The sequence below is a fragment of the Malurus melanocephalus genome, unplaced genomic scaffold (assembly GCF_030028575.1).
Source record: "Malurus melanocephalus ecotype Western Australia unplaced genomic scaffold, MMel_1.1 scaffold_385, whole genome shotgun sequence".
Taxonomy (NCBI): domain Eukaryota; kingdom Metazoa; phylum Chordata; class Aves; order Passeriformes; family Maluridae; genus Malurus; species Malurus melanocephalus.
This window is the reverse complement of record NW_026623617.1, coordinates 627,278-652,459: the sequence shown is the minus strand read 5'-3', so window position 1 is coordinate 652,459 and position 25,182 is coordinate 627,278. Positions and strand designations below refer to the sequence as shown.

General features: G+C 42.4%; 1 protein-coding gene across 1 annotated transcript in view; it reads right to left on the bottom strand.

Annotated features, from left to right (window-relative positions):
* The window catches only part of KCNQ3 (potassium voltage-gated channel subfamily Q member 3), a 189,565-nt gene that overhangs the window by 26,448 nt on the left and 137,935 nt on the right, over positions 1-25,182 (bottom strand). The window contains exons 3-8 of the mRNA XM_057379067.1: positions 8,598-8,688; positions 6,718-6,844; positions 4,827-4,999; positions 2,771-2,926; positions 1,771-1,881; positions 805-900 (exon numbers count right to left, since the gene is read on the bottom strand). Of these exons, the coding sequence (XP_057235050.1) occupies positions 805-900; positions 1,771-1,881; positions 2,771-2,926; positions 4,827-4,999; positions 6,718-6,844; positions 8,598-8,688 (754 nt within the window). The remainder of the gene's footprint in view (positions 1-804; positions 901-1,770; positions 1,882-2,770; positions 2,927-4,826; positions 5,000-6,717; positions 6,845-8,597; positions 8,689-25,182) is intronic.

The following is a 25,182-nucleotide window of genomic DNA, read 5'->3' as shown; positions in this document are numbered from 1 at the left end:
CATTAATTTTGATGCCAYTCAGCCTGTTTCTCCTGAGGACTGSTTTGATCCTGAGCACCAAARCTTCCATCTGATATCACAGAAACTTTTTCTGTCCCTCCATGAAAATGCTGCCATTTATTTCACTGCCATCAGCACATGCTCTATACCTTGTAACAGTAAGTCCTGTCAAATTTGTCAGCACAGACTAATGATTTTAAACTTAATATCCCAAATTCATAACTAAGGCCATAACTGAAGTCCACATGAGGTAAGGACTCTGTTCCCACTGAATTTTTGGATCATCCAGTGACAAAACAGAAGACACAGGGTGTGTTTTAGTTTTCAAAATCCACACATATTATTTATGTTATTTGCCTTGATTGAAACTGTCACTGTCTATTGTGTTACTTCTATTCCTGTTTTCACATCAATAACAATACAATTTTGTTTGCACAGAAAAAAGCTCTTTCTCAAGGGAACTGAAAAAAATCTGGATTTTGGAAAGAATACACTTTTGACAGCTTGTTTTCTGTGATTTTGTGGCACTGATGTAGAATCTGGTTGGTTTCCAGAAACTACCAGATGAGACCCTTTCTTCTACACTGCTCTTCTGCAAGATATTCTGGAGTTGAAAGATTCCTCAAAACTGCAAGGACCTCTGGATTAACTAGCTCCGTGTGAAAAAAACTGACAAACAAATCTTCTAATCTCCTGCAACAGGAAGAGAGAATTTGGATGAGGGAGGAGTGGTGGCCTTGTTAACATGATGCAGCAGTCTTCATGCACAACACTTTTTCAAGGAAAGGAAAAGCGACTGCAAACCTGAATGAGCTCAGCTGCTGGCTTTCTTCTTTTCTCAAAATGTTTTTGACGATGTTGCTCCTGGACCTTCAGTGCCAGCCCTGACCCCAAAATGCCCTGAAAGCATAGAGTGATGCAGGATTTTAGATATTTCTCACTCAGAACAAAAAGGAATTAATGATGAGATGAAGCAGGTCTGTGGATGGAGATGGATACATGGAATCCATGAGCAGTCCCCATGGCTTTCCTGCTGCTCCACTCAKGGGACAGGAGTTTGTCATGATCCTCTCAAGGACCACAGGCCACACCATATCATTTTAGGGTCTTTAATAAGCTTCTTGAATGTCTACTGTCTTTCCAAGCTGGAGGTGTCCAGGTGTGTTATTTTCCACTCTACCCTGAGTGCTTTCGTGATTCAAGGGCTGTGCTAAACCATACTCTTGATTTGGGAGCACAGCATTTGTCATCCTTGGTGAAATTATTTCCAAGTCTGGATCTAAAGGAAAAAATATCCTAAAATCTGAGCTTAGGGAAAATTTCTGTTGCTATTCAGACCATCTCAGTCAGATCTTGTCTCATTCTTATCTGAGAACTTTGCAGACAAAGGAAATATGGGCCCAATTCTAATTATTAAAAGAGTGAGCCCTAAATACTTTGAAAATATGTCTTGTCAATAGACTATCATGTGCCAGTGCACAGTCTCATGAACTGCTTTGTGGCTTCCCAGGTTGTTCACTCGCTGGATTAATTTTGTCCTTTGCCAGCACTGTCAAACAATGCCCACACGAGATTTCAGGAGTATTGGGGTGATATATTATTCCCAGTAGGCTGTGTGCAAAGTTGGGAAGAAACAGGTTTGATTTCCCGATACAGACCCACTCTTCTTAGAAAGGGATTTGTTTCCACTGGTGATTTTATTAACTGTACCCTCTTTTTGCAAGTGCACAGCTCTGGRCTGTGTGTGACAGAGGAGGGGAAGGTACTTACTGCAGGAAGAGCAAAGAAAGACACTCCAATGAGAGAGAAYGTGGCTGCAATCAGCCGCCCCTCCCATGTTTTGGGGGTCTTGTCGCCGTACCCGATTGTAGCCAGGGTGATCTGTGGGCAGAAGGACCAGGACTTGATGTCAGAAAAACAAAGCCAGCAGCTCTGTTTAATTGTCACCATGAATAACCCACTTAGCCCTCTGGGTGCTCATGCACAGCTTTGTGAAGCAGGACCTTGATGATGGCACAATCAATTGTTTTGGAGGCATCGTAGTCCCAAGGCATTTAATAGAGAATGGATGCAGTCTCAAAGCAGCTGCCTCTCTYGGATGCATTTGCTGCAGGGGAATCCATGTGAGTCTCCTGGCCACCATGAGGGCACAGTCAGGAATGGGATTTGCCAGTTAATATCTTCCAGACCCTTAATAAGCCAGGAGTACCTCTACCTGAACCCTTGGTCTTTTTAAATAAAGATGGCTTTGTAAAAACTTGCTCCTCTCTGCACAATTGTTAATTTTCAACTGTGTACCTTTTCTCACCATTGAGACTCTCTCTAAATGCCTGGGATATAAAAGTATATGAAAACATCAGGTGTTCTATGCAGCACTTGGTATCTCTTGACTAATAATGGGGTGGATGTGGCATCTTACATTTATGAGTGAACTACATTAAATAAAAATTATGCTGTGGAATTTTAGTCACAGCATGACAGAGACTCTTTTTCCTATTGGTAGCAAAGCAGTGTAAGTTTTGGAATGGCAGCAGCAGTCTGTGATTGAGCACCAATACTCTTTTCATCACAAGAGACAAGAACAGATGTATCAAAGGTCCCTCTTGTTGTAGGTAATTGGTTGTAGGGGCACCCCCACCTTGGTAAYGTTATCCAGGTAAATTGACTTTCACCCAAATACAGTAGCACCTGTGCTGTAATATCTAACACTTTTGCTCTCCTTGAGTGCTAAGTTTTAAGAAGGGTGTAAAGTATTTTTGGAGTCACTTACCAGCCCCCACCACAGAGCATCTGCRTAGGTTTCAAACTCTTCTTTCATCTCTACCCCATTAGCATCTTTTTCAGGAACATCTTTTTCAACCAGATAAACAAGAAATGAGGATAAGATGAGCGTCARGAACCCGATGTACCAAGCAGTGATGAGCTCCTGCAAAAGGAACAGATGGAGATGGAGGGGCTGAAAAGGGCCTCAATATCCACAGCAGCAGAGCAAACATCAGGAGAGAAAAGCACAGAGGGTAACAGCACAGCTGCCACTGCTGGCTTTGGGCACATCCATGGCCAGCCCAGCTCAGCACTTAGTGGGAAATAATACAGAGATTTTCAATTATTAGGATCTCCCTTGGGAACAGCTTGGAGAAATCTGCAGTTGTAGCTCTGCATGAATCTGGGTTAAGGGCTTTGCAGAGCTCTGTCCCTGACCTTCACTCTTCCCCTTCCTTTTGCCCCTGGGCTCGGTCAGCCCTAGAGAGCAAATCAACAGCTCTGTCCTCTCCCTGCATGCAGAGAGCCAAGGCTGCAGGATGCATTTCCACTCTTCAGCCAAATCAAAGCAGGTTCCATCATTAATGATGTTTCCAACACGAATTCATGCAGTAAGAACAGACCTYGAAAACAATCTGTGKGCAAACAAACCCTGAACTTTGCTGYTTTAGAATGACTGTGGTGGAGTGTGTGTCTAATCCCACTGAGGTGGAAGACACAGCCACCCAAGTTAAAATCCCAGCAATGTGTGAAACAAGGCAGAAATATTCTTGTTGAAGTTCTTCAAAAGTGGATAAAAAAATCAATATTCCAATTCATTTTATGAGAACTGTATTGGGAAAAAACAGAGAAGAAAGGATTGTAGCTGAGAACTTTGAAACTGAATCTTGAGACAAGTGAACAGCTTCCTTTGCTAATTTCTGGTGTGCAAACGCTGAAGGAAATTGTTAGCAAAATKGCTTTGTCATTGTCTCCAGTTCTCACAGCCCCTTCTCATCTCCCTCATTCAGCAGAGGTCCAAAAGTGTATGGTGGGGAACCAAAAAAAAATATTGGAATGAAACCCCACACAATGAAGCCTTTAAAAATTTCTAAACAACATCTTTGATACACAGATTTGTTCCATGATCTGTTTCCTGAGAAACATTTTTGACACAAGTGTTTATCTACCACTTGTCTTGCAGCAAGTTTATATGAGGGAGAAGCAGAAGTTGGTAAGAAATGAAGCATGGTGGGTATCCCCATCAGCCTCGACACAGAAGCAAAGTCTAAATATGCAATGCCAGCTGGCATTTTAACTTTCAAAACCCCCTAAAATGTCAGGAATGTCATTCATGGGCAAAAAAAGCAGTATGTAGTGGAGTATATATAATTTTTCTACATCCTGCACAGATGAGAAATCTCATCTAGAGGATTTTTTAGCAGATAGTTTTTAACTTATAATAATGTTTTGTGAAAATGCAAGAACACAAGTATCTGCCTGGTGCAAGACAGGGTGTGTCTGACAAGAGCATCAAACCAAGAAAAAATTACTTTAGAAATTTTGCCTGTCTGGGTTCACTTTTTGTCCATCTCTGTATTGTCTGATCTATTCTTTTGAAGAKWRATTTGATGAGTAGCACCCTCTGAAMCACTTTTCTGTGCACATTTCCCAGGCTAATCAGCCTCTTTCCATCCCTTCGGAGTCCTGCTCCATCTGTTGATCAGACGAGTCTGAGAAGCCACTGCAAACATTCTACAATTTAACAGGATTTTTGTCAAGGATTTCAGCATCCTTCATTATAAAAGGGATGTCCCTGCTCCCATTCAGAGAAAAGGCAAAATTCCTGTCATCATGTRTGGGAATGAACATTCTCTCACTTCCCAGCACCACCACTGAGCAAAGAAGGGTAAAAGAAAGGGCAGAAATGATTCAGAGAATGGAAAAGGGAATAAAGCTGAAAGAACAAACTATTTTGAACTGCTGAACACAATCCCAGGGCACTGCTGTACCTGTGCATCCCCTCTTTTCCTTTGAACCTTTCTCCCCCAGCCCCAGCTGAGYCCTGCAAGCTCCTCACTTACTTTGCTATGTGCACAAATAGCTGACCCCAAAAGTTTCCAGGTGCCGCCCCTCCTGTCCATCCGGAGCATCCGTAGGATCTGCAGGAAGCGGAGGCTTCTGAGAGACGTTGCCAGAACATTGCCCTGGTTCCCAACAGCCACCACTGGCACTGAAGCAATCAGCACAAAGATATCTGCAAGGAGGAAAGAACAAAGCCTGCCAACAAAAGCGGCCCCATCACCTGCTTCTTAATCCCATCTGGTTCTGCTGCAATTTCCCCAGATAAATGGTGAAGCTGCCTGGAAATGCCTTCTCTTGCCAGTTAATCAGATATCTGCACCTGCCACAATCAGCATCAGGCACGGATCCTCCCAGAAAGCCTTGGGATCTGTTTACACATCCATGCACTGGGCTTGAGACACTGAGCTCGCTTAGGGAAGMACAGAAACAGTGTCCTAATGCTGACAGAAAACCAGCCCTTACTTCATCTGTACTGCTGGAACACCAGAGTGAGCAGATCAGCACAGGAGAAATTCAGGTTTGATGGTGCATTTACTATTAGATTCTTTTGGCTCAGTTTTCCCACTAAAATCTCGAAGCCAGTACTTTTATTTTTTTTTATTAAGTGCTCACAGGACCAACTGGCTGATAATTGAAGAGGTTTGAAATGCAAATTGCACCACTTCTTTTTCTTTTCTTTCTCTTTTTATCCCTGTTTCCCCCTGCTTTTTGATCCTGCACACCCGTACAAGAAGAAACAGCTTCAAACATCCTCTGGACCCACAGCCTTTGAATTGTCTTTATATTCTATTTCCAGCCAAAAAGAGTGGAATTCAGATTTATTCACTTCTAAYCATTCTCCAAACAAATTTGTACCARTGACAAAYGAGAGATGATATTAATAAAYCCAGGATATCTTCTKTTCTTTCCCCAGATATCAATGAAGATTCATTCTCAGAAGTGAGATGACACTTCTATGAGAAGGCATGAGACAGTATCACTCCCACTTGCTCACGCCACCCTCTGCTGCCTTCACAAACCTACCAGAAGTCTGAGAAGTATCTGTACAACAAGTAGCACCCAAAGGAGCATTGCTAAATTGAGGATAGCACAGATGCACAAAGAAAATTTGTTACAATTTTGTCTRTCGTTTAGACTCACAAGATGAACAAAAGAGGGAGAGGAAAGAGAAGCATGAATTCATGTGGCACCATGGCTCCCCAGAGTGCTCTGTGCTGTGCAAATAAAGAACAAAACCTCAGTGCCTGGCCTGAAGAATGTCAAAACAAGTGAAGATGTCCTAAAATCAGTGAACAAATGGGGGTGACGGTGCTCATGGAGTGAGCTCCTAAATGYTGTCTGGTTGTTTTATGGATATAATAAAGAGCTGCAGGAAGGGATTCAAACATGAATAATGAGTAATTTTATGGATAATTACAGGCAGTGCCTTCCAAGCCTGAAAGACAACATGGGTGAAACCACAAAGATACTTGTTTGCAAATGCAGACCAACTMTACAATTGTAAAACACAAAACAAAAATGAAAGAGGGCCAGGGAAGATGGTGCAGAGTTGGGATCTTCAGTGATTTGAAACTGAAGGCAGAGAGATTCTTATTGGGGATGAGTTTAAGAAAATCACAGTGGGACTCAGGACAAGGAAAATGTGTTTGAAGAGTAGAAGGATTTGTTTTTTTCTCACTGGCTAGATAGCCAAGTGTCTCTCAAATTAGTTGTTATTGCTGGTTAATTCAAATAACCTCTCCAAGCAGGACACAGGACCTGGCCTAAAGGGCAGATCTGATTTCAGTGCTCTTTGCACTGCCAGTCACCAGTTTTTTGGCATCCCCCAAAGTGGCTCACAAGGACAAAGGACAACAACAGGGACAGCAGTAGTAGGGAGCAAGTGCATACCCAGCATGCACAAAGGCTTCCTGGCAAACTTGAGTCTCCCCCTCCATCCTTTGTAGCGACAGCAGCAGCCAGCAGCCCAGATTCTTAAGGCAAACTCTGCTCCAAAGATGAAAATGGCAAAAGTTTCCTGTATCAAGACACAAACTGCATTGTTAGTCTCACAAGTTTTGCAGTAATTCTGGACACAGGGATAGAGCTGAAGGAGAGATGAGGTGTGAGTGTTAGGATATGTGTGAGAGAGAGAGGAAAAAGTGGAGAGAATCCAGATTGRTGGCAGAGGCAAGGTAAAGTGGGACAGTGTTTCCAGCCTGATAAGTTCTCTGCAGGAAGGATTTGCCACTGATGTTGGGTAAATGTGAAGTGCTTACCCTGCCTCAATGGAAAGGTAATTACTTCACAAAAATACCTCCTGCTCCACACAAAMTGAGCAGATATTTGTGAGKGRARACTCCAAAGCCCCCAGAGCACTCTKTACCTSCCCCCRGGGTCACCCACCAGCAGCTCATCCATGCATTGTCTGTCGAGTCAGGGGCAGGATACAGATATTCACATGGGCATAAGTTTAAGGCAATGATAAAGACATTTATAACACAAATTTAAAGCATGTATCGTTCTCTTAAATTTCTGGCAGACAAAAGAATGGGATTTTCCTCCTTGCTCCAGAGCCTTTCTGAGCATGGGGAGGGAATGGGGAGCAGAGAGTGTCTCTGAGGTCTCAGCAGAGATGGGCCAAGGGCAGCCTGGGGCACATTACTTGGGTTACTTTTCCTCCCTGTGAATTGCTGGCAGGAGGGAAAAGGGGACTTTCCCTTATGCTCATTACCCACAGTTGCTTCTGAAAACTGCTGAGAGCCACATAAAAACAAGCACAGGAGAAGGAAAAATAACCTCAGGCTTTTCCAAATGTGAAAGATGGGTCTAAGCAGGGTAAGAGAGACTGAAAGCGAGTTTCACATTCCCTGAGGGATGAGARTGTTTTCATACAGGCACTTTTTGAGAAGGAACATGCAAGGGGAATTCACYTTTCATTCCTTTTGGCATTTAGCTCTTGCTCGGATCTATGTCTCTGGGGGTACAAGGGGAAATGGAAACTCAGATCCTGGAACTAATTTTGCTCTGCAGTTTCCCTGGGGATACTTTAAACAAGGGCAGGTTAGGCAAGACATTGTGCCCTGTATTTTGTGATAGCTATGGGAGCAAAGCAAGTTTGGTTTTAGGGTATTTTTCATAAAATGTTGAATTTGCTGTTTCATATTTAGTAAGTTTTTTTGGGTTATTTTGTTTTGTTTTGTTTTGTTTTTAACTCTTCTGCTAAATAGGAGGCCTTACTGAAATAAAGTATTGAGCATGAGCTTCAGCATTTATAGAACAAGCATTCTGGAGTGCATTTGCTGTGAATGTATTTTGTCTCAACTCCCTGCAGCAATTTCAGTCATGCTGCTATTGGACACAAACATGAGCCCAACTCTGATGACATCTCTTAMGAGAAATACCAGGATTAATAAAATACTGTAGAATGAATCAAAACTGCTGAAAGATTTCCCCAAAAAATAGTTTTCAAGTGTGCTTACATCTGGCATGGTCAATATAATCTGATGATAGGACTGTCAGACAAATGCTGAAAAGCCATTATTTAAGAGCCTCAGGCTGGGGTTTTTCCTCTCATTTTCTTTTTGCTCYGGAACCTCACTTTCTTTTTATTCAGTTGGAGTTCACAATGGACTGGGAACTTTCCAACATGTGAGTGTAGAGTCCCTGCCCCAGGACCAGCAGCAGAAACCTCACTGCACACAGAGCTGGGGGTGTCTCCATCCCTCTGATGGGGCTCATTTCAGCTCAAGGACCTCAACAGGGGGATGCAGCAGCCACAGGTCACTTACCAGCAAGAGGAGCCAGTCTCCTGAAACTGTTTCATACTCCTTGAAAGTTGTCAGGACAGCCAAGATCAAACACCCCAAGACGATCAGAAACCTGTAATGAAACAAAATAAAAAAAAAAACAAACACAGCTTTGTTACTCCTCTCTGTGTTTGCACTGGAGATATTGCCTATACAACCCTGAGCAGGGACCTTCACAGGATGACTGCTTCCCACTGGTGACCAGTGAGGTGGTTTTTATGAAGATGAAAACCTGGTTCTCAACCAGGATGGAGCAGGAAGAACTGGCAGTCATGGCAAAATCCTGAGTGAAAATGTTCCTGGGACAGACACGCATTAATTGAYTCACATCCTTCAAGAATGAAACAGGTGATAGTGCATTTTCAGAARGGATTGTATGGCATGGCAGAGGATTGTATTGCTCTGGAGGTCTGTTCCAAGCTGTGTCATTCCCAGAATGCTGTTCCTGTGCAATGGATCCCCTTGGCACACCCCAAGGCCTGGGAAACAGTAAACTCCTCACCACAAAGCAGCACTGGGACAAGCCCTCCCTTGAAAACTGCATTGCATTTTTATTTTTTCTTCTCTTTTTGCACTCATTTCTATGCAGATGAAAAGACGAAAAGGTTTGAAAGAGTAACAAGAGARGGTAAATTTCTGCTCCCCAGTAAACAAAGTGTGTGATAAATCACTACTCCTGTGTGATTTTCTGTCTGTGAGGCTCCAGAGCACAGAGATTTGACTAAAAATTTAACTCCCACTGCTGGCAAATCCAATTCAGTCTAATTGATCTGCTTTGCAAAACTATTCCCAGGTTCAAGCTATTCAAAATCYTTTATACCAGTGATTACTGTAAAGCAAAGTGGGACAAGCTCATCTTCTGGTACTTCATGTACCCAGAGCATGGGCATTTTAATGTGCTTCCAAAAACTGATCCACAGGAACAGAGGGCCAGGTGGCCATGGAAATATTTTGAGTTTAATGAATAAATTAGAAGGRTGTCTTTGTAAAAGCTCTGGATCCCCTGCTTTCATAGCTAGGGTACATCAAAGAAATGATAGGCATTAGGTACTGAAATCATCCAGGGAAAAAAAAGCTTGTGAAGACTCAAGCTGTTTTTATGTGTACTACCTGTTTTGAATTTCAATCTGGTTCCTGTAGTGTGATTTCATTTATTTCTGGGTAAACTCCACTGTGTTTCTCTGGGTGAAAGGAGCAGGGCCCTTTCACAGCCTGCAGAGGGGAGGCAGTGGCCAGGAGCTCAGCTCAGTGACATGTCTCCCCTCATCTGCCTTGGGCTTTTGTTTCCTTCATGTCTGAGGAAACCTAGGGCTAAAGAATGATGTTCTGAGAAAGTGTAACTTATTTGGAGCTGGAGTGAAAGGACAGAGATGAGTTCCAGATAGTTCCTGCTGCCTTTTGGRCAGAATTTCCTCCAAGCAGCATCCACTAGAACCCTCCATGCAAGGAAAAGACAGCAGTGAAACACTTCATAGCAAACCCTGAAGGAATCCTTGGCTGTGGCTTCTCTGAAATCCACTGTCCTTATGCCAGCAAAATTTCACATCAGCCATTTTGAGCAAGGTTAGAAGAGAAGTAAATGTGTTTGCTCCTGCTAAATAATTWTGGATTTCTTCTGCAAGTTTCACCTTTTCCCACTCCCCAGCCCTGCTCTAGAGCACGGGTTATGTAGTTGGCAGGAAGCACACCAGAATGTGTCTTTTGCCATCTACCAAACACCACTCCTGCTGCTCAGGACATTTGACAGTTCACTCAGCAGTTCTCTGGTGCTCCTGCCACTCCCTTGATCATCTCTGTCCCACCACACCTTGCAGTCACAAACCCAGGGCTCCCTGGCTTCCCCAGACCCATGATCCTGCTGTCCTGAACCTCCAAGAGCAAATTGGTGAAAACTGAACAAAAACAAGCTGATTCCTTTGAKTAACTATGAACCACCCATGCTCTGCCAGGCTACAGCATTTACTGTGGCACCACCACTACCCCTCCATTCAAAGCCTTGAGCAGCTGCTACTTGGCACTTTCCATTACAGCCACTTCTTCATATCATATGGAAATTGCATCACCCATCAGCTCACAAGCATCATTTTAATGATTTAATGAGAGGTGAAACACACTGAAAGCAGTCCAAGGAAATTACATCATCGCATTACATCACAGCTGCTTAAACCAAAGGCATGAATTTATGAGATAATTTATCAGAGCACCGCTGTCAATTAAAGAGGATTTACAGATTTTTGTCCAAAAAGAAGACAAAAAAGTTAGTAGTGAAAATGTCTTTTTTTGCCTAAAAATGCTTGCGATTTACCACTAGAGGGTAYCGGTGCTCCACAGAGCGAGGGGATGCAGCTCCCTCGTTTTCCTTCCCCACGAAACAGACTCAGAGCAGGTGATGTTCAGGTGATTGCAACCACGTATTTGTTAAAAGTAAAGGGGTATCACAGCTATGAAAGGGTTTGGCCAATAAAAAAATCCCATATATTGACACCAAGGGACAATTGCTTAGTGCTCTAAGGGATGCTGCTTGTTCAATGCCTCAGTGTGGCACAGCCCACGCTGCAAGTTTCAGGTCCAAGTGAGAGGCCACCCATGAGAACAGATCATGCAGGACAAAAACCCCAATAAAAATAGGGTGAGAGGATCGTGCTGAAGATCACAAGTCATCATTGAATAAATCTTGAGGGCAAATCTGAGAAGAGATTGTGGCCTGAATCCCCCATTGCAGGAAGTGCATGAAAGCACCTCGGAGGTGCCATTGCTGAGTGGGAACTGCATCCCCAAAACCACAGAGCCCACACAGCCCCAATCCTGCTCCTTCCTGCAGGACACAGGGGTGTGAAGGGATGAAAAGCCTGTGTTTGTACCCATAACCACAAACCATCTTGGAATGGCTGGCTTTCCTCCTGCTGCAATGTTTCCAAAGGATGAGCACCAACTGCAGACACTCACAAGTTAATCAGCTCCCATCTCAGCATCTGCAATTATGAACCATCAGTTTTAATCTGCATTGATTCCACGCAACTCAGCCTCTCCTGGTCTGGATCCTGGTGGATTTGAAGCCTGCAAGACCCCTTAATTCCTCTTCCTGTGCAAGAATCTACACAGAAACCATCCTTCTTACCTCAGTCCCTCTTGCTCAGCAAAGATGATGAAAGGTTCATCTCCCCCTCACTGATTCTGTCCATGCTGTGTCCACACCTATGCCCAAATAGTGGCCAGGAAAACAGAAAGACACCCAGTAACAGGGCAATACCTGAGTCTACACTGCCTAATTTCAYCTTGTAGAGGCAGCAGTGTGGGCTCAGTGGCTGAGTCTGGCTGTAAAATCGTAACAGGAAAATCACAGGGTAAGAAACTGCTGAAATSACAGAGGATGAGCAGGAGGAATACTGTCACAGACCTGGGGAATCAAGGGACAGAAGGGCAAGAAGTCTGAAATTAATTCACAGCTATGATCATTCGTGGGACATAGAGCACTAAGGTTTAGAAGAAAGAAATAGGGTAAAAAATCAAGGTTTAAATGAAAATTGAGTCCTATTAAGCCAAAGCTTCCTATTAAACAGTGTTTCAGCAGGTGGCAGTCCAGACTTCAAGAGTGTATATACCATATGCCAAATGAAGATCTGAAAGTGCTCTTCAACTTTGTAGAATCATCCTTGCCATTATTTTACATAATTTTTCACAGCACATTGCATTGCTCCTATTTGCAGCATTATGACTAAAATCTGATTCAGTTATTTTATGCATAAGTTCCAGGCCATCAAATGGCACTGCTCTTTTGTCACTCTCACAAATAATAAATTATTCAGGTCAATATGTGTTCTTAGTTTTAGAAATTTTGTGTTTAACACTCATATTTTCTAATGGTGTTATTTTGGTATATTATTTTCTTTTTTTTTTTTAATTCAGAAAAGAAGAAGTAATTTATGACTATGCATGATCATGAATCTAATGTTTCTTGTAAGAACATCACAGACTGTTTTGCTTGGTAAATTTTTACTTAAATAAGTATTTCCCATTTTTTGAGTTTTTATTCTATATCTGTTTTCAATTGAAGCCAATAGATTGCAGATCTAACTGAGAACTTTTAAATGTTTTATATATACATCTGCTCATTATGCTTCCTGTTCACCATCCCTTCCTTCAAAACTGCAGGAGCAGATCCTGTAGTAATTTTCCCGTAATCTATTCCAGAACAGCTTCCCTGTGAAGCTGTTTTGAGCACTAAATACGTCATAGGCAGGCCAAACAACATTTGCATCTGGTACAGTTTTGACAGATTTTTGTGCTGTGGGACAAAATGTGACATCTCAGTGAGGTTTAGTTAACAGAGAGGAATGTGTGCTTCTAGTGTAGAGCTCAAACTGATTTAAAGCAATCAGCTCAAGCAGGACAGGAGCMCCTACAGAGGCCATTTCTTCTCTTCAGCTGTAAGGACAGACTGGTAGCGAACTCCTGTGGAGAGGTTTATTGTGTAAATAAGCTGAATGCCACCCCTCATGTTCACCCCTGGTTTGTAGATAATTACAAACACCATCTCTTAATAAAGTTTATGTATTTTTACTATTGAAAGAATTTGCCAAAAAAACCCACCAGCCAGTAGCCCACTTGTTACATGACTGGGTTTTCCTGAAATCCCTTGCTGTAAATTTAAGTATCACATCTGTCTGTGCTCAAGGATCCTGGTTACAAAATTATCATCCAGGCTCTGGGCAGGAACAGTTGTTAAAATCCTTGTATGAAATCCCCCCAGTCCAAGARTTCACAGGTTTCCATTTGCTCTCACATGTTCAATACCACTTCTTGCAAGTMATTGGGGTTTCTTCCGTCTTCAAATGCTCTTATGAATCTTAGATTTTTCTGCTTTGCACAATTTGGTACTTTATTTCCTTCCCTCAAAGCCTGTGYTCTGGTTTCATTATGCTCTGCCACCTGGTAAATGCTAATGGAATTCTCTAAGATTGTGATATATAAGGAAAATCTGGCAGTGTATTGCTAAAATTTTGGTTTAGGGTATCCAAAGCAATATGGTTCTAAACCATGATTCCCACACACTTTCCCAAATTTCATATTGGAACAATCTTATTTTCTTCAGCTATTGGCTTTTACCCATAAGGATTAAMAATGCATCTTTTCTCACATTTCTTTCAGTTGCTCTATATTCCTACCCACCATCTTTTTCTCTTCTCCCAAACTTCATTTTTCACAGAACATCTGCAGTCTCTTGCACTGATCGCTTTATGGTTGCTAATGAGAAGCTTGAGTCAGGGTTTTTAACACTAAAAAAAATGACATTACCAAATATTTGAGAACAGCTCTTCAGAGAGAAGGGAATGCATGCCTGATTTCCACAGACTCACTCTTTAATATTTAGATTCTTGAATCTCTGCACTTCCAAGCAATGGGCCAGAGATCAGTACTGAGATAAGGGTGATGGGAAAAATACAAACACTTTGTGAGGCTACAAAAGGGCAGGGGATGCAGGGAAAAGCWGCAAGAAACTTAGAGGAGGTCCTGGAGGAGAAGAGAAAAAGCAGCCTGCAGGAGGGATGTTCTGAGGATGCCTTTGCATCCACCAATTCCACTGAGTGCACACACACAGCTCCACACAGAATTCTCTGTCTCAGTGCCATTATACAGCAAGGACAGGGTAGAAATGCCACTCTCACTAAGATGTATTGCACTCTGCTGCAAAGGCAGAAACAGAAAAAAGCCCTCCACATGATGCTGAAGGAAACCCTAGGAACTAAGGGAAGATYCCCAAAAAGAGCCCTGGTCTCGTGGTTGACCTGGCAGATGATGTGGATGCAGCCCAGAATGACACTTGTGCATTGGTGACAGAAGTGACAGACATTGTCCCTTGAACAGGGGGAGGCTGAGGCAGAAAAGCCCAAACCTTTACTCAYGCCAGGTTTTTGGGCTCTGACTGGCAGGAATGCCTCTGAAAGGGCTTCACTGCTGTTTTTCTAAGTCTGGAAAGTTTTTAAAATCAAGATCTGAGAAAGGAAAGCGGCGTTTCACACCAGGGTATTTGGGGTGCAAAGAACAGCTTTTATATCAGAGGGTTCTTCTTTTCCCTCCTCCATGCACAAACCAAGAGCCAGGTTACAGTTCCCTAGTCTTGCTTTTTTCAGGTCCAGTCCTAAACCCTTTTTCTTCTCAGTCCTGTTGACCATTTTTCTCAGGGAGTCTGGCATGCTGGCACATTTTGGGTCAGCAATGTCAGACAGCACAGCCACCATCAACCTGGATCTTCTGCTCGAGGAGACATTTCAGAAGAATGGTCTGACACATTTCCCAGSTTTGCTGGGATGAGACTGCAAAACAGCCCAGAGCACTACATTTCCCTGCCTGGGTTTTTCGAGCTTGGAAGAGCCATACACCAAGATCCCATTTCCCTCCTGGGACAAGGGTTAAAAGTGCTCCAGAAGTCCTGGCACATGGAAATTACCTGGGAGAGACCAAGGCATCCTCTCACAGGGGTGACTGATCTGGGGACAGCTGGCAGAAGGGAAGGAGAGGCAATGACAGCATCAGCTACAAAGGGGTTAAATGTCTCCTATCCCCCTGCAGCCTGAACAAGGGTGGAAAAGCTTCTGACTGCTGCAACTAAATATTCTGAGTTGCTTTATTAACGGGTTTGAATTCTATTTATGTATTAAGTGAAGGTCATCGGACTGAAGTATTGTTTGTGGCTTTTATCTGCCATGACCAGAATGCCCATCCATGGGCTTATCTCTGGCTGGCAGCAGCTGCTGATTGAGTTTGAGACTCTCAGGCTACGGAGYACGGTGAGCTGGGCAGGGCAGCAGAGCAGGGAGAGCACAGAGCCAAACCACACCACCCAGCAGCCCCAGATGCAAAAAACCACAAATCAAATGAGTGGTAGAAATGCTTCTGACAGGACATTCTCCAAAGGATATTAACACACCTGTGTGAAACCATTTGAAGGTAAACCTGAAGATTCATGCATCGGTTTCTGCTAAATTTTGCAAAATGAAAGTGCAGGACTTTTGAAAGCCAGCCTGTAACTGGGCAGGCAAGTGCCCAGCGTTCAGCAAACTCTGTGAAGAAGTGAATTTAGATTATACAAACAGCCTAAGGTGAGAGTGGCAATTATCCATATAAATGCTCAAACATCTGGAGAAAAATTTCTAGGAAGATACCTTTTTAAATGTTGCCAAGACTGCTGTGCCCAGAGGGACAAAATATCAAGGAGTCTACTTCCAAACATGACAAAATCTCAGGGGTACACAAGATTTAAGATGTCTCACAGGGACATACACTGATCTCCCCCAAAACCCTTCCTGTTTCTTTAGAAAGGAGAGGAATGAGTTATACCCTCTGAATAAATTTTTAGAAAACTAAAAAAAAATGGAAATGARAATAACTTCTGAACCCACAGTTGTGACTTCCTGATTTAATATAGTGTTGTGGTATTTTGTACCTTCCCATTTGAAATCAATAAAGATCAAAAGACTGTAGGAGACAAAAAAACAACAAACAAGTAGAAAAATCCAGTCAAAGAGCCCACCCCCTTCTTCCACCTGGCCAAATTCCCTTTTCTCACAGGCACTCACATCAAATACATTATGTCCTCCAAAGGTGACATAGCTAAAAGTGAATTTCTAATATAAAGGAAGTACTATTCAGAAAAAGCCTCTGTAGTCTCTAATACAGAGTTTCTAGGTAGGAAATTGATAATATTAATTTGGTGACCAGAGCAATTCTTACAGTGAACTGAAAAGAGAATCTTCACTTTTTATGCAAGACTTCAACCCATTTGAGAGTTTTGACAGTTGGGGTTTTTTTTAATTTTTATGATCCTACATTGCAAAACCCATACTTTTGAAAATGCCAGTGCTTCCAACCCAATGTAGTACTTCATCCACATGGGCTTGCCAAGTGAAAAAACAATTTCCARCTGGGACTGTGTCTTCTTTGCCTGTGCCTTCTCAAACTCATCAGACCCTCACATGAGAATGTGAGCACTTTGTGCAAGGATCCCAGCTCTCACACAGAGTGGGACATCCAGAAGAAAAGCTGCGTGGTGCCATTCCCAATGGAGTTTTTAGCCTGGTCAAAGATTTGGAGCTGTGTGAGGATGAGGTGCATGGCTGCAYGTGACCTGAGCCCCACAACAACACTGCAGGTCCTGGTAACTGTTCAGTGGATTTGCCATTATCAGCAATGAAGGGTGTCCTGCTAATGCAGCTCCTGTGGAGCCAGATTTATGGCTCAGTTCTCCCAGATTAAATCAGATCTCTGGATTTTCTAGCATTAACTCCACAGTGAGCTCTATCATTTTGCACCTGAGGTGGTCAAAGTTATATTTGTGATGTGGGGCACATGGCTCAGGACTTTTCCAGCTAAAAGCATGAAGTATTATGGCTAGAATGGAGGGTAGATCTTTTTCCACACCGTGTTTAATCACTGACTGCMCTGGAGAAAATCAGACAAAGGTCTCAGACTTTTGCTTTGAATGAACCAGTTGTTGGGGTTTTTTAAATCCAGGAGGACGTTTTGAAATTTTTCTAATTTTCATGTAAGTGAAGAGTGCAGAGTCATTACTGCAACTTAGATTATTTGACAGTGTTGAACATCAGCTTTTAACAATCTGGTCTGTAGACAATGATCCATTCTCAGACCCAGTGATGCTGCAAAACAAGCTCACATCAATCAGTCAGAGAAGCATTTCTTACTGTGCAGAATGCAAACAGGATGAGCTCAGGGAGAAAAGGGGAGAAAGGATTTGTGCTAAAAGATGCAAGGGCTAAACTCATGTTTAGCTGTGGATAAAATGAACAGTGGAGGAATCCTTTTTCTTGGAATACACAAATTGACACAGACAAAATACTGTGTTAACAGCCAAATTTAATTGGAAATTAAACCAGGTTTCTAATCCAGTTTGACTTGATGCTGTTCCTACAAACCTTTTCTTACTTTGGCTTTGTGCTCCATRGCAGGTTGTAGTTTGGCATTCGTGATCAGTCAGAAACAAGGATTCACAGCTCTGGCCCATTTCCAGTACCCCAGAAAATGGCATTAGCTGGAGACCTGGAGAAGGCCACCGAATGCAGAATATTCCTAAATATCTCTCTAGAAGAGAACTGGGAATGTCTCAGAGGGCTCTAGATTATCTCAGATAAAATAGCCATTTGCAAGCATATCAGTGTAGGAGTTTTATCTCAGTCAGATCCCAAGGGATGGGCTTTTATCCAACAATGACAGACACCACAATGCAGCTCCACTGTCACACTGCTTCTCCAAGGGGAACAGATGTTCCTCCCACAGGTTCTGTTGCATTCTTCCAGCCCTGTATGGCAGATCTCCYGTGGACTATGACAACACACTTGGTGCACGTAACCCCAGCCCCAATTTTCTGTGTTTTTGAAGGAGGTGGCTCCATTGTACCAACCAAGAGTATTGCCAGAGTCCTGGCACTGAGCTCAGTGTCACACGGATGAAAATCCCCTTGGGATGGGAATCTGAGCATGGTCCACCAATCACACCTTCCCCAGACGGCCAAATGMTCAATGTCACCTCTTCCTCTCAGTGCAGAAATGAAACCATTCCCTGTAACTCAGCCTCACACCAAGCAAACCACTGCCACAGGTCTTCTATTAATACATGCCTTTCAAAATATATTTGAGGGCTTCTCTTCTCTGRCAGTTCTATATCAACACTGGGAATTTTCATTGTATCTATTTGTTGGGAAGGTAAAAGAGGGACAGAAAGTGGATTTCAACCCTAAAATGTCATCTGCTGCCTTGATGGTTTAACACAGGACAAGATACGTGGTCTGGATGGAAATGTGAGGGGGATGATCAATTGTTTAAAGGCAAATCACTTTCTAATAGTAGTTTTCTCAACATCTTGCCTTTAAACTAACGAGAATACGTCAATAACTTTGAAGTGTTTCAGCAAAGGTGCTTACAGAGGCTGTCATGTGGAATTTCTGTAAGATCTCCATCTCCACAGGAAAGAGCACTGAAGGGTCTGCAGCTGCACCTTCCACGGTGCTGGTGGAGCACTGAGGCCAACACAGAAACAGCTGAAGTGTGGGCTGCAGGTGAGTTATTTGTGCTCCTTTCCCATCCCCAGTTCACATGTGAGTGATGAGTTGTGTTGGCATGGCAAATGAATCACACCCTCCTTGGAGCTGAACTTTGGATCAAAGCTCTTTGGAGGTCGTTGTATCCTCAGGAATCTGATTTACACAACTGAATGGAATCACAGGCACACAGTATTTGCACCTATGCAAATCTGAAGCAGTTTTAAAGTATTTCTGCTGGTTTGCATTACCATAAATGATCAGCATTCAAAATTCAGAACAATCTGGTAAGCATGTACCATTTCATTTGATGCTTGAAGTCTTTGGAGGAGGTTATCAGCCTTTTCCAGACCTGTCCAATTTTATTCTTGAGATGTTTCACCAGCACCTGCAACAATGCTTCTCAACACAATGTATGATGGCCCTTTTGCTCAACTGATTTGTTAATGTCTCAGATTGCATTATCCCCGTTTAACCTGACAGATTCAAAYAATGACATTTTTATCGAACCCTCAGGAAAAAATTGCAATATGGAAGCAGATATTTCTAATTTTATTTTGATAAAGAAATACATTGAAATGGCACAGAGTGCAGCATGTGTAAAGTACATTTAGAAAAACAGAAAWAAAAATTTAGTATTGAGAAGTTCTGTGTGCAGAATACAATCTAGCAAAGCAGTTAAGTCTGTGCTAAGAAACTCTGTTGGGACTCATGTTTGTTTTCTCAAAACCCCTGAATCTTTGTSTGTCTCCTAGATGGAACAGCTGCTTTTACTGAAGGAAGGTCCTCTGTAACAGAACAATACTGGGCACAGGGGGACAGAGCCTTGACATAACTTCTATTTTTACTTTACATGCATGGGAACAAGATTTCCTATTCCCAATTCAAACTTTGCCACATTCTTCTGTTGTGGTATCAATACAGAGAGTGGCTGGAATTTCATCATAGCAATGAACCAACAAGGGTGGAGAGTTAAATCCATTTTCAGGTATAACATGGCAGATCTGACCAGCCAAACAGCCAAAAATACTCACTCAGCAAGCTGAACAGCCCTCTGAGCTCCACAGGCAGTACCAGCCAGATTAATTGGACAGTAGACACTTAAATCATCTGTACACAGATAYCTGGGTGCCTGAACTGAATATCCAACTCATGCCTTGAATCTCACCTTGTGTTAGTGAACAGAAAGCCTGGAGCAGAAAGCAGCARTAGTGATGTTCTACTTGTAGCAGAACACTTGTTCAGCTTGTAGTGGCTCTGCCAGTTCTGAATACTGGGGTGATGGGGAAGGTCTGCACCACACATGATGACCCTTTTTCTGTAAAATTAAGACTGTTGCAGAGAGACAAATGTTTGGTCTAGGTTTTTATTGACCTCCCAGACAACCATGATGGTTGACATAACTATCTAAAGTGTGTAGAAAGTCAGATTTTTCTCTCTCTACATCCCACCAGGACATATCCAAGGATAGGGTGGGCACAAAACATTAGTAAGGGAGCACTAAGCTGTAACTTCTTCCTGGGTGAAAGATTTACTGACTCAGTTGATCCCTCCAGTATCTCAATGCTGTGATTAAACAGGGATCTCAGCCTTGGCTATCTACAGCACTGGCTATACATATCTATTTGGTATGTTGTGGGTTGAAGTTGTTCTCAACACTGATTAATTATTTTGTTCATAGGCTCTAACTGTTTCAGGGCTGTTTTCTGAGTAGTCTTGATCAAGATGCTCATGACTGATTGTAAATTGATATTTCCATTGCTTACCAGCAGCAGTAGTCTCAAAAATATTCAGAAATCTGGTCTATACTCAAAGTAGTCTATATTTTTTTTGAAACAGGAAATTAAGGAGCTGGTCCCAAGCAGCTCATCTGGGGACCAAAATTAATAACGATTTTTTTCTTAGAAATACCTCCCCCACACCATTTTTATCCTCAAGTATGCATGAGTTCTATTGTTTTTCCACAGGCAAGACAACTACAAAAGTAAGAGTTTCCAAAGAAAAAACGTTTAGTTTCTCCTGTGAAGGAGGGCTATAGCTAGGAAAAAAAAAAAAAAAAAAAGAAAAGAAACCAAGTATTGCAATCCCAGCAAAAATATAAAACCTGGTAACTACTAGTTTTCAAGCTATTTGAATTCTGGGGATGCTGTGGTAGGTATAATAACAAAACTAATTACTTACAAGAACAAGATTTGAAAGGGTTTCTTGGTGAATGCTTCACATTGAATTACTGGCACTATTTTGGTCACGGTGACATTTCAAAAATAAGCTCACGGTTGTACTCAGCTTGCTCGTAAGGTTGTTAGATGTGTCTCAAGGTGGCCACTTTAAGTGCACACTAAAGAGCTGTAATGTGGCTGTGGATGCTGTTTATCTAACACCAGTGATTCAGCATGCCCACAGTAGAAAGCGTGTAATCAAGTTCTGCACATCATTATTGGAGTTACAGGGCAGGCTCGGAAATATTTCATTCTTTAGGCTCTTGAGGGAACTTGTGCTCCTTCTTCCAGCATGGATCATTATGTTCTTTCCTCCACAGGACAGAAGAATGCAAAAGTGTGTGAAATGTTTCGGACACAAATGATGTTTTGCCAGGAATTTTGAGTAATTGTCTTTATGCAAGAAATGTCACACTGTGCACAAAAGCAGCAGCAGCTTTTCCCTTGGGCCTGCACCACAGAAATTGATAATGCAGTCGTCATTTTGCACATTCTGCTGTGTCTTTCAACCTTGCTCCAGTGTTTAAACTCATGTCAGCTTTATTCTTTCTGTAATTATTTAATACGTGGAAGTTCTTTATGTTGGAGGATACTGTCATATATAAAGGTTCTTCTCACCGCCTGAAAGTAGGTTTTTTTTTTCTGTTCTATTTATTTATTTATTTGAATTTGTTCATTCATTTTTAGCACAGTTTTTATTAGTGCCCTAGTTTACAGAGCAGGGAATAAATTGCACATGCCTGTCTAYTCATCCTTTATTGCAGCATTAACCTTTCCATTATCAGCTCAAAACCAGGGTTTATATTGCAACCATTAGACCCAGCAATGACTTCATCGGCTAATTTAGCAGCAATCCCAATCAGTCAGTTGATGTCCCACAGATCCAAACTTCATGAGCTAGATGATAAAAGGAGAAACAAGAAATAACAGCTAAAACCAGATTGAATGCAGGGGTTATTGGCTCCTCTCCACTGGTTTTTATGGTACAGCAAGTCAGCTAGATTGGAATCACACAATGTTCCTAATTGATAAGGTAGCAGAGCATCAGATCAGACATTTTTTGCATGCATGAATTTCTTTCATTTCCTCCATTCAGCTAGGAAYAAATTGAGCATAAATTAATTTTCTAGCATTCACACATACGAAAATCCAGACCACATTTATTTCACAGGTATGTATAGAACATATAACTATGCTTTTGGGAGATACCAGTTCCAATTTGAGAGTCCCCTCTGGTCCTCCTCTCCCCTTAGCCCACTCTACCTGCAAGGTGCCAAGTTCTTCTCTGTTACTCTTTGGTACACAATGGGAACTGAGAAAACTTGAAATATCCAACTGGAAAGATTCAGATAATCTTAACTCTACCCTGCCCTCAGCCTTGAAGGCTGGATATCATTACCTTGGCCAGACTGGGTTTAGGGGGAGTTCAGGCCATGTGAATCTGTTGTCCAGTATTCACTAACCTTCACAAATTTACACYGGCATCCCTCTAGTTACTCTGCAATGGGATTTCAGTCCCAGTCAGAAGAAAAAAATATCTGTGATCCCTGAGAACAACTTGGTGTACACACACCCTTAAAACACCCTTAAAACTTTACCTTGGGGCTGGAGAACCAGATCTGTTCAAACAGCAAATACTATTACTGTTACTTGTCAGTACCTCTAACTTAATTGTAGGGTGCTTTAGTTTGAGAGTGTCAGAATTAATGAGTCTAACAAGGGCATTAAGACAAATGCAGCTGAAGCCGAATGGGTCAGTTTTTCATATTAAGAAGCAAATAATTAATTTGAGTGCACAGTCTCCTGTGCTTTCACGGTTAATCTGCTTCCATTATCACTGTAACSTGGTTAAAGCAGGTTCAGGTATTTCTGAACCCCTTGAAACCTGTTCCATATTCGTACTTTTTGTTTCTTAGAAGCAGTACATATACAAAAGCCATCATTTCAGAAAAGTAATGATAGCTTGAACAGAAATGCAATAAAATCCAGAAGTCTTTGATGCACAGGATGACACACTTCTTATATCTTACTTCCACAGTCTGATTTAGGCCAAGCAGCAGATTTGGCATCAGGAAGGGATATCTCTTCATTTCACTCTGSCATCAAGTATTGGCTTAGGCCTAGATATTTTCTTTTCTCTATAACATAAGGCATCATCTGTTTCCTAGGCTAATCTTGGAATTATTTTGTTATGGCAGGAAATTATCAGTATCTCACTCTTGAGCCACTTGGTCTTCAGTATGGGCCTATTTTTGCTTTTCAGTGCTTMGGGCTCATTGTAGAGGTGGCTGTCATTGTTCTGGTGAATGCAGTGCACAAGTAGATTGTCTCAGACATCATCTGAAGAAAATACTAAATGTCCTGTAATGGAATGTGACTGAAGCTATTGGTYCTTGTTGCCTTTGCAAGGAAAGAGAGAACCCCATCTTCATATTCTGGAGCCTGACTGTGAAGGGTCAGAGGTACAGGAGGGGTTGTAACTCCTGCACAAGCAGTGGAAGACCATTGAAATAAATCCAGAAAGATCACAGAATCATGGAATATGCTGAGTTGGAAGGAACCCACCAAAATCATTGAATTCAGCTCCTGGCCCTGCAGAGGACACCCCAAGTATCACCCCATGTGCCTGAGCGAATTGTCCAAATGCCTCTTGAACTCTCAGGSTTGGTGCTGTTACCATTTCCCTGRGGAGCCTKTTCCAGTGCCCAAACACCCTCTGGRTGAAAAACCTTTCCCTGATATCCAACCTAAACCTCCCCTGGCASAGCCTCAGGGYATTCCCTCAGGTYCTGTCACTGCTCACCACAGAGAAGTGATCASTGTCTGCTCCTCCTGCTCCCCTGATGAGGATGTTGTAACTGCACTGACGTGTCYCATCAGTCTCCTCTCCTCCAGGCTGAACACACCAAGTGACCTCAGCCTCCTATCTTATGGCTTCACCTCAAGGCTCTCACCACCTCATGGCCTCCTCTGACTGCTCTCTAATAGCTTCACGTGTTTTTTTCATTGTGATGACCAAAACTGTCCCCAGCATTCACAGAGAGACCGCCCCAGCCCAGAGCAGAGCAGGACAATCCCTTCCCTTGCCTGGCTGGTGATGCTGTCCCTGATGTCCCCCAGGACAGGGTTGGCCCTCCTGGCTCCACAGTACTCCTGACTGGTGTTCAATTTTCCACAGACCAGGACTCCCAGGTCCCTTCCCACAGCACTGCTCTCCAGCCTCTCATTCCTCAGTTTGTCCCCACACCCAGGGTTGCCTTGTCCCAGGTGTAAAACCCAGCACCTGCCCTTACTAAACATCATTTGGATGGTGATTGCCCATCTCTCTGTTTTGTTGAGGTCTCTCTGCCCTCAAGGGAGYCGACAGCTCCTCTCAATTTAGTATCATCACCAAAATTACTCACTATAACTTCAGGTCCAAGATGCACATCTGTCTCCTCATTCTGTCTTCCCACGCTTCCTACAATTTTACTGACCAGCTCTTCCCCCRGTTCCCGGAACAGATGTAAGAAGATGTGAGAGCACAGGATGTAAGTGAAAAGTACTAAATAAAGGAAGCAGACATCAGKAACTTCATTTTCCTCCTGTCAGGTTTAAAATAATTTTTGATGAATAGGGAGAACATCTTTTCATGTGAACTAAAAATATTACAGGAAATTAAATAGGGTTGTGAAGATGTTAAATCTGGCAAGTATATTCAATCATTATAACATCAGTTTTAGCTCTGATTTGAGCTCAAAAACCTCAAACTAAACTTAACTTTGGAGCCCTCACAACATCTCCGGAGTGTGTTCTGGTTGCTATATTTATACAGTGTTCTATGAGTGTTCTCTCTTTATGTGCAGCTATTCAGGAGAGATCGAGGCAGTGGGTAGTACTCCGGAACACATCTGCTTGATGTACCAGCATTATGGAGTCAGGAAGGTTTAATTTAGCAGCTTTTTCTGCCTGCATTGTTCACAGGGCTTGGATGTGAGCAACCAGAAATTATTTCATTATTTTTAAGCATTATTTTTAAGCATTATTTTTAAGCATTATTTTTAAGCATGAATACCAAATTACTTTCAGGAAAGTTTGTATGTGGGAGTGAGCATGTGCACGTGTATTTTGAAATTATTCTCTGGCAACTAAACATCCTACAGACCTTGGTTTGCTATTTCAAGGAGAGATGAAAAATCTAAACTACCCTGGTCATCACCCCCATCCTAAAGAGGATTTCCCAGAATCCTTGAGGAAAAAGAGGATTTCCCAGAATCCTTGAGGAAATCTGGGAAATCAAATTATTCATTGATTTTTT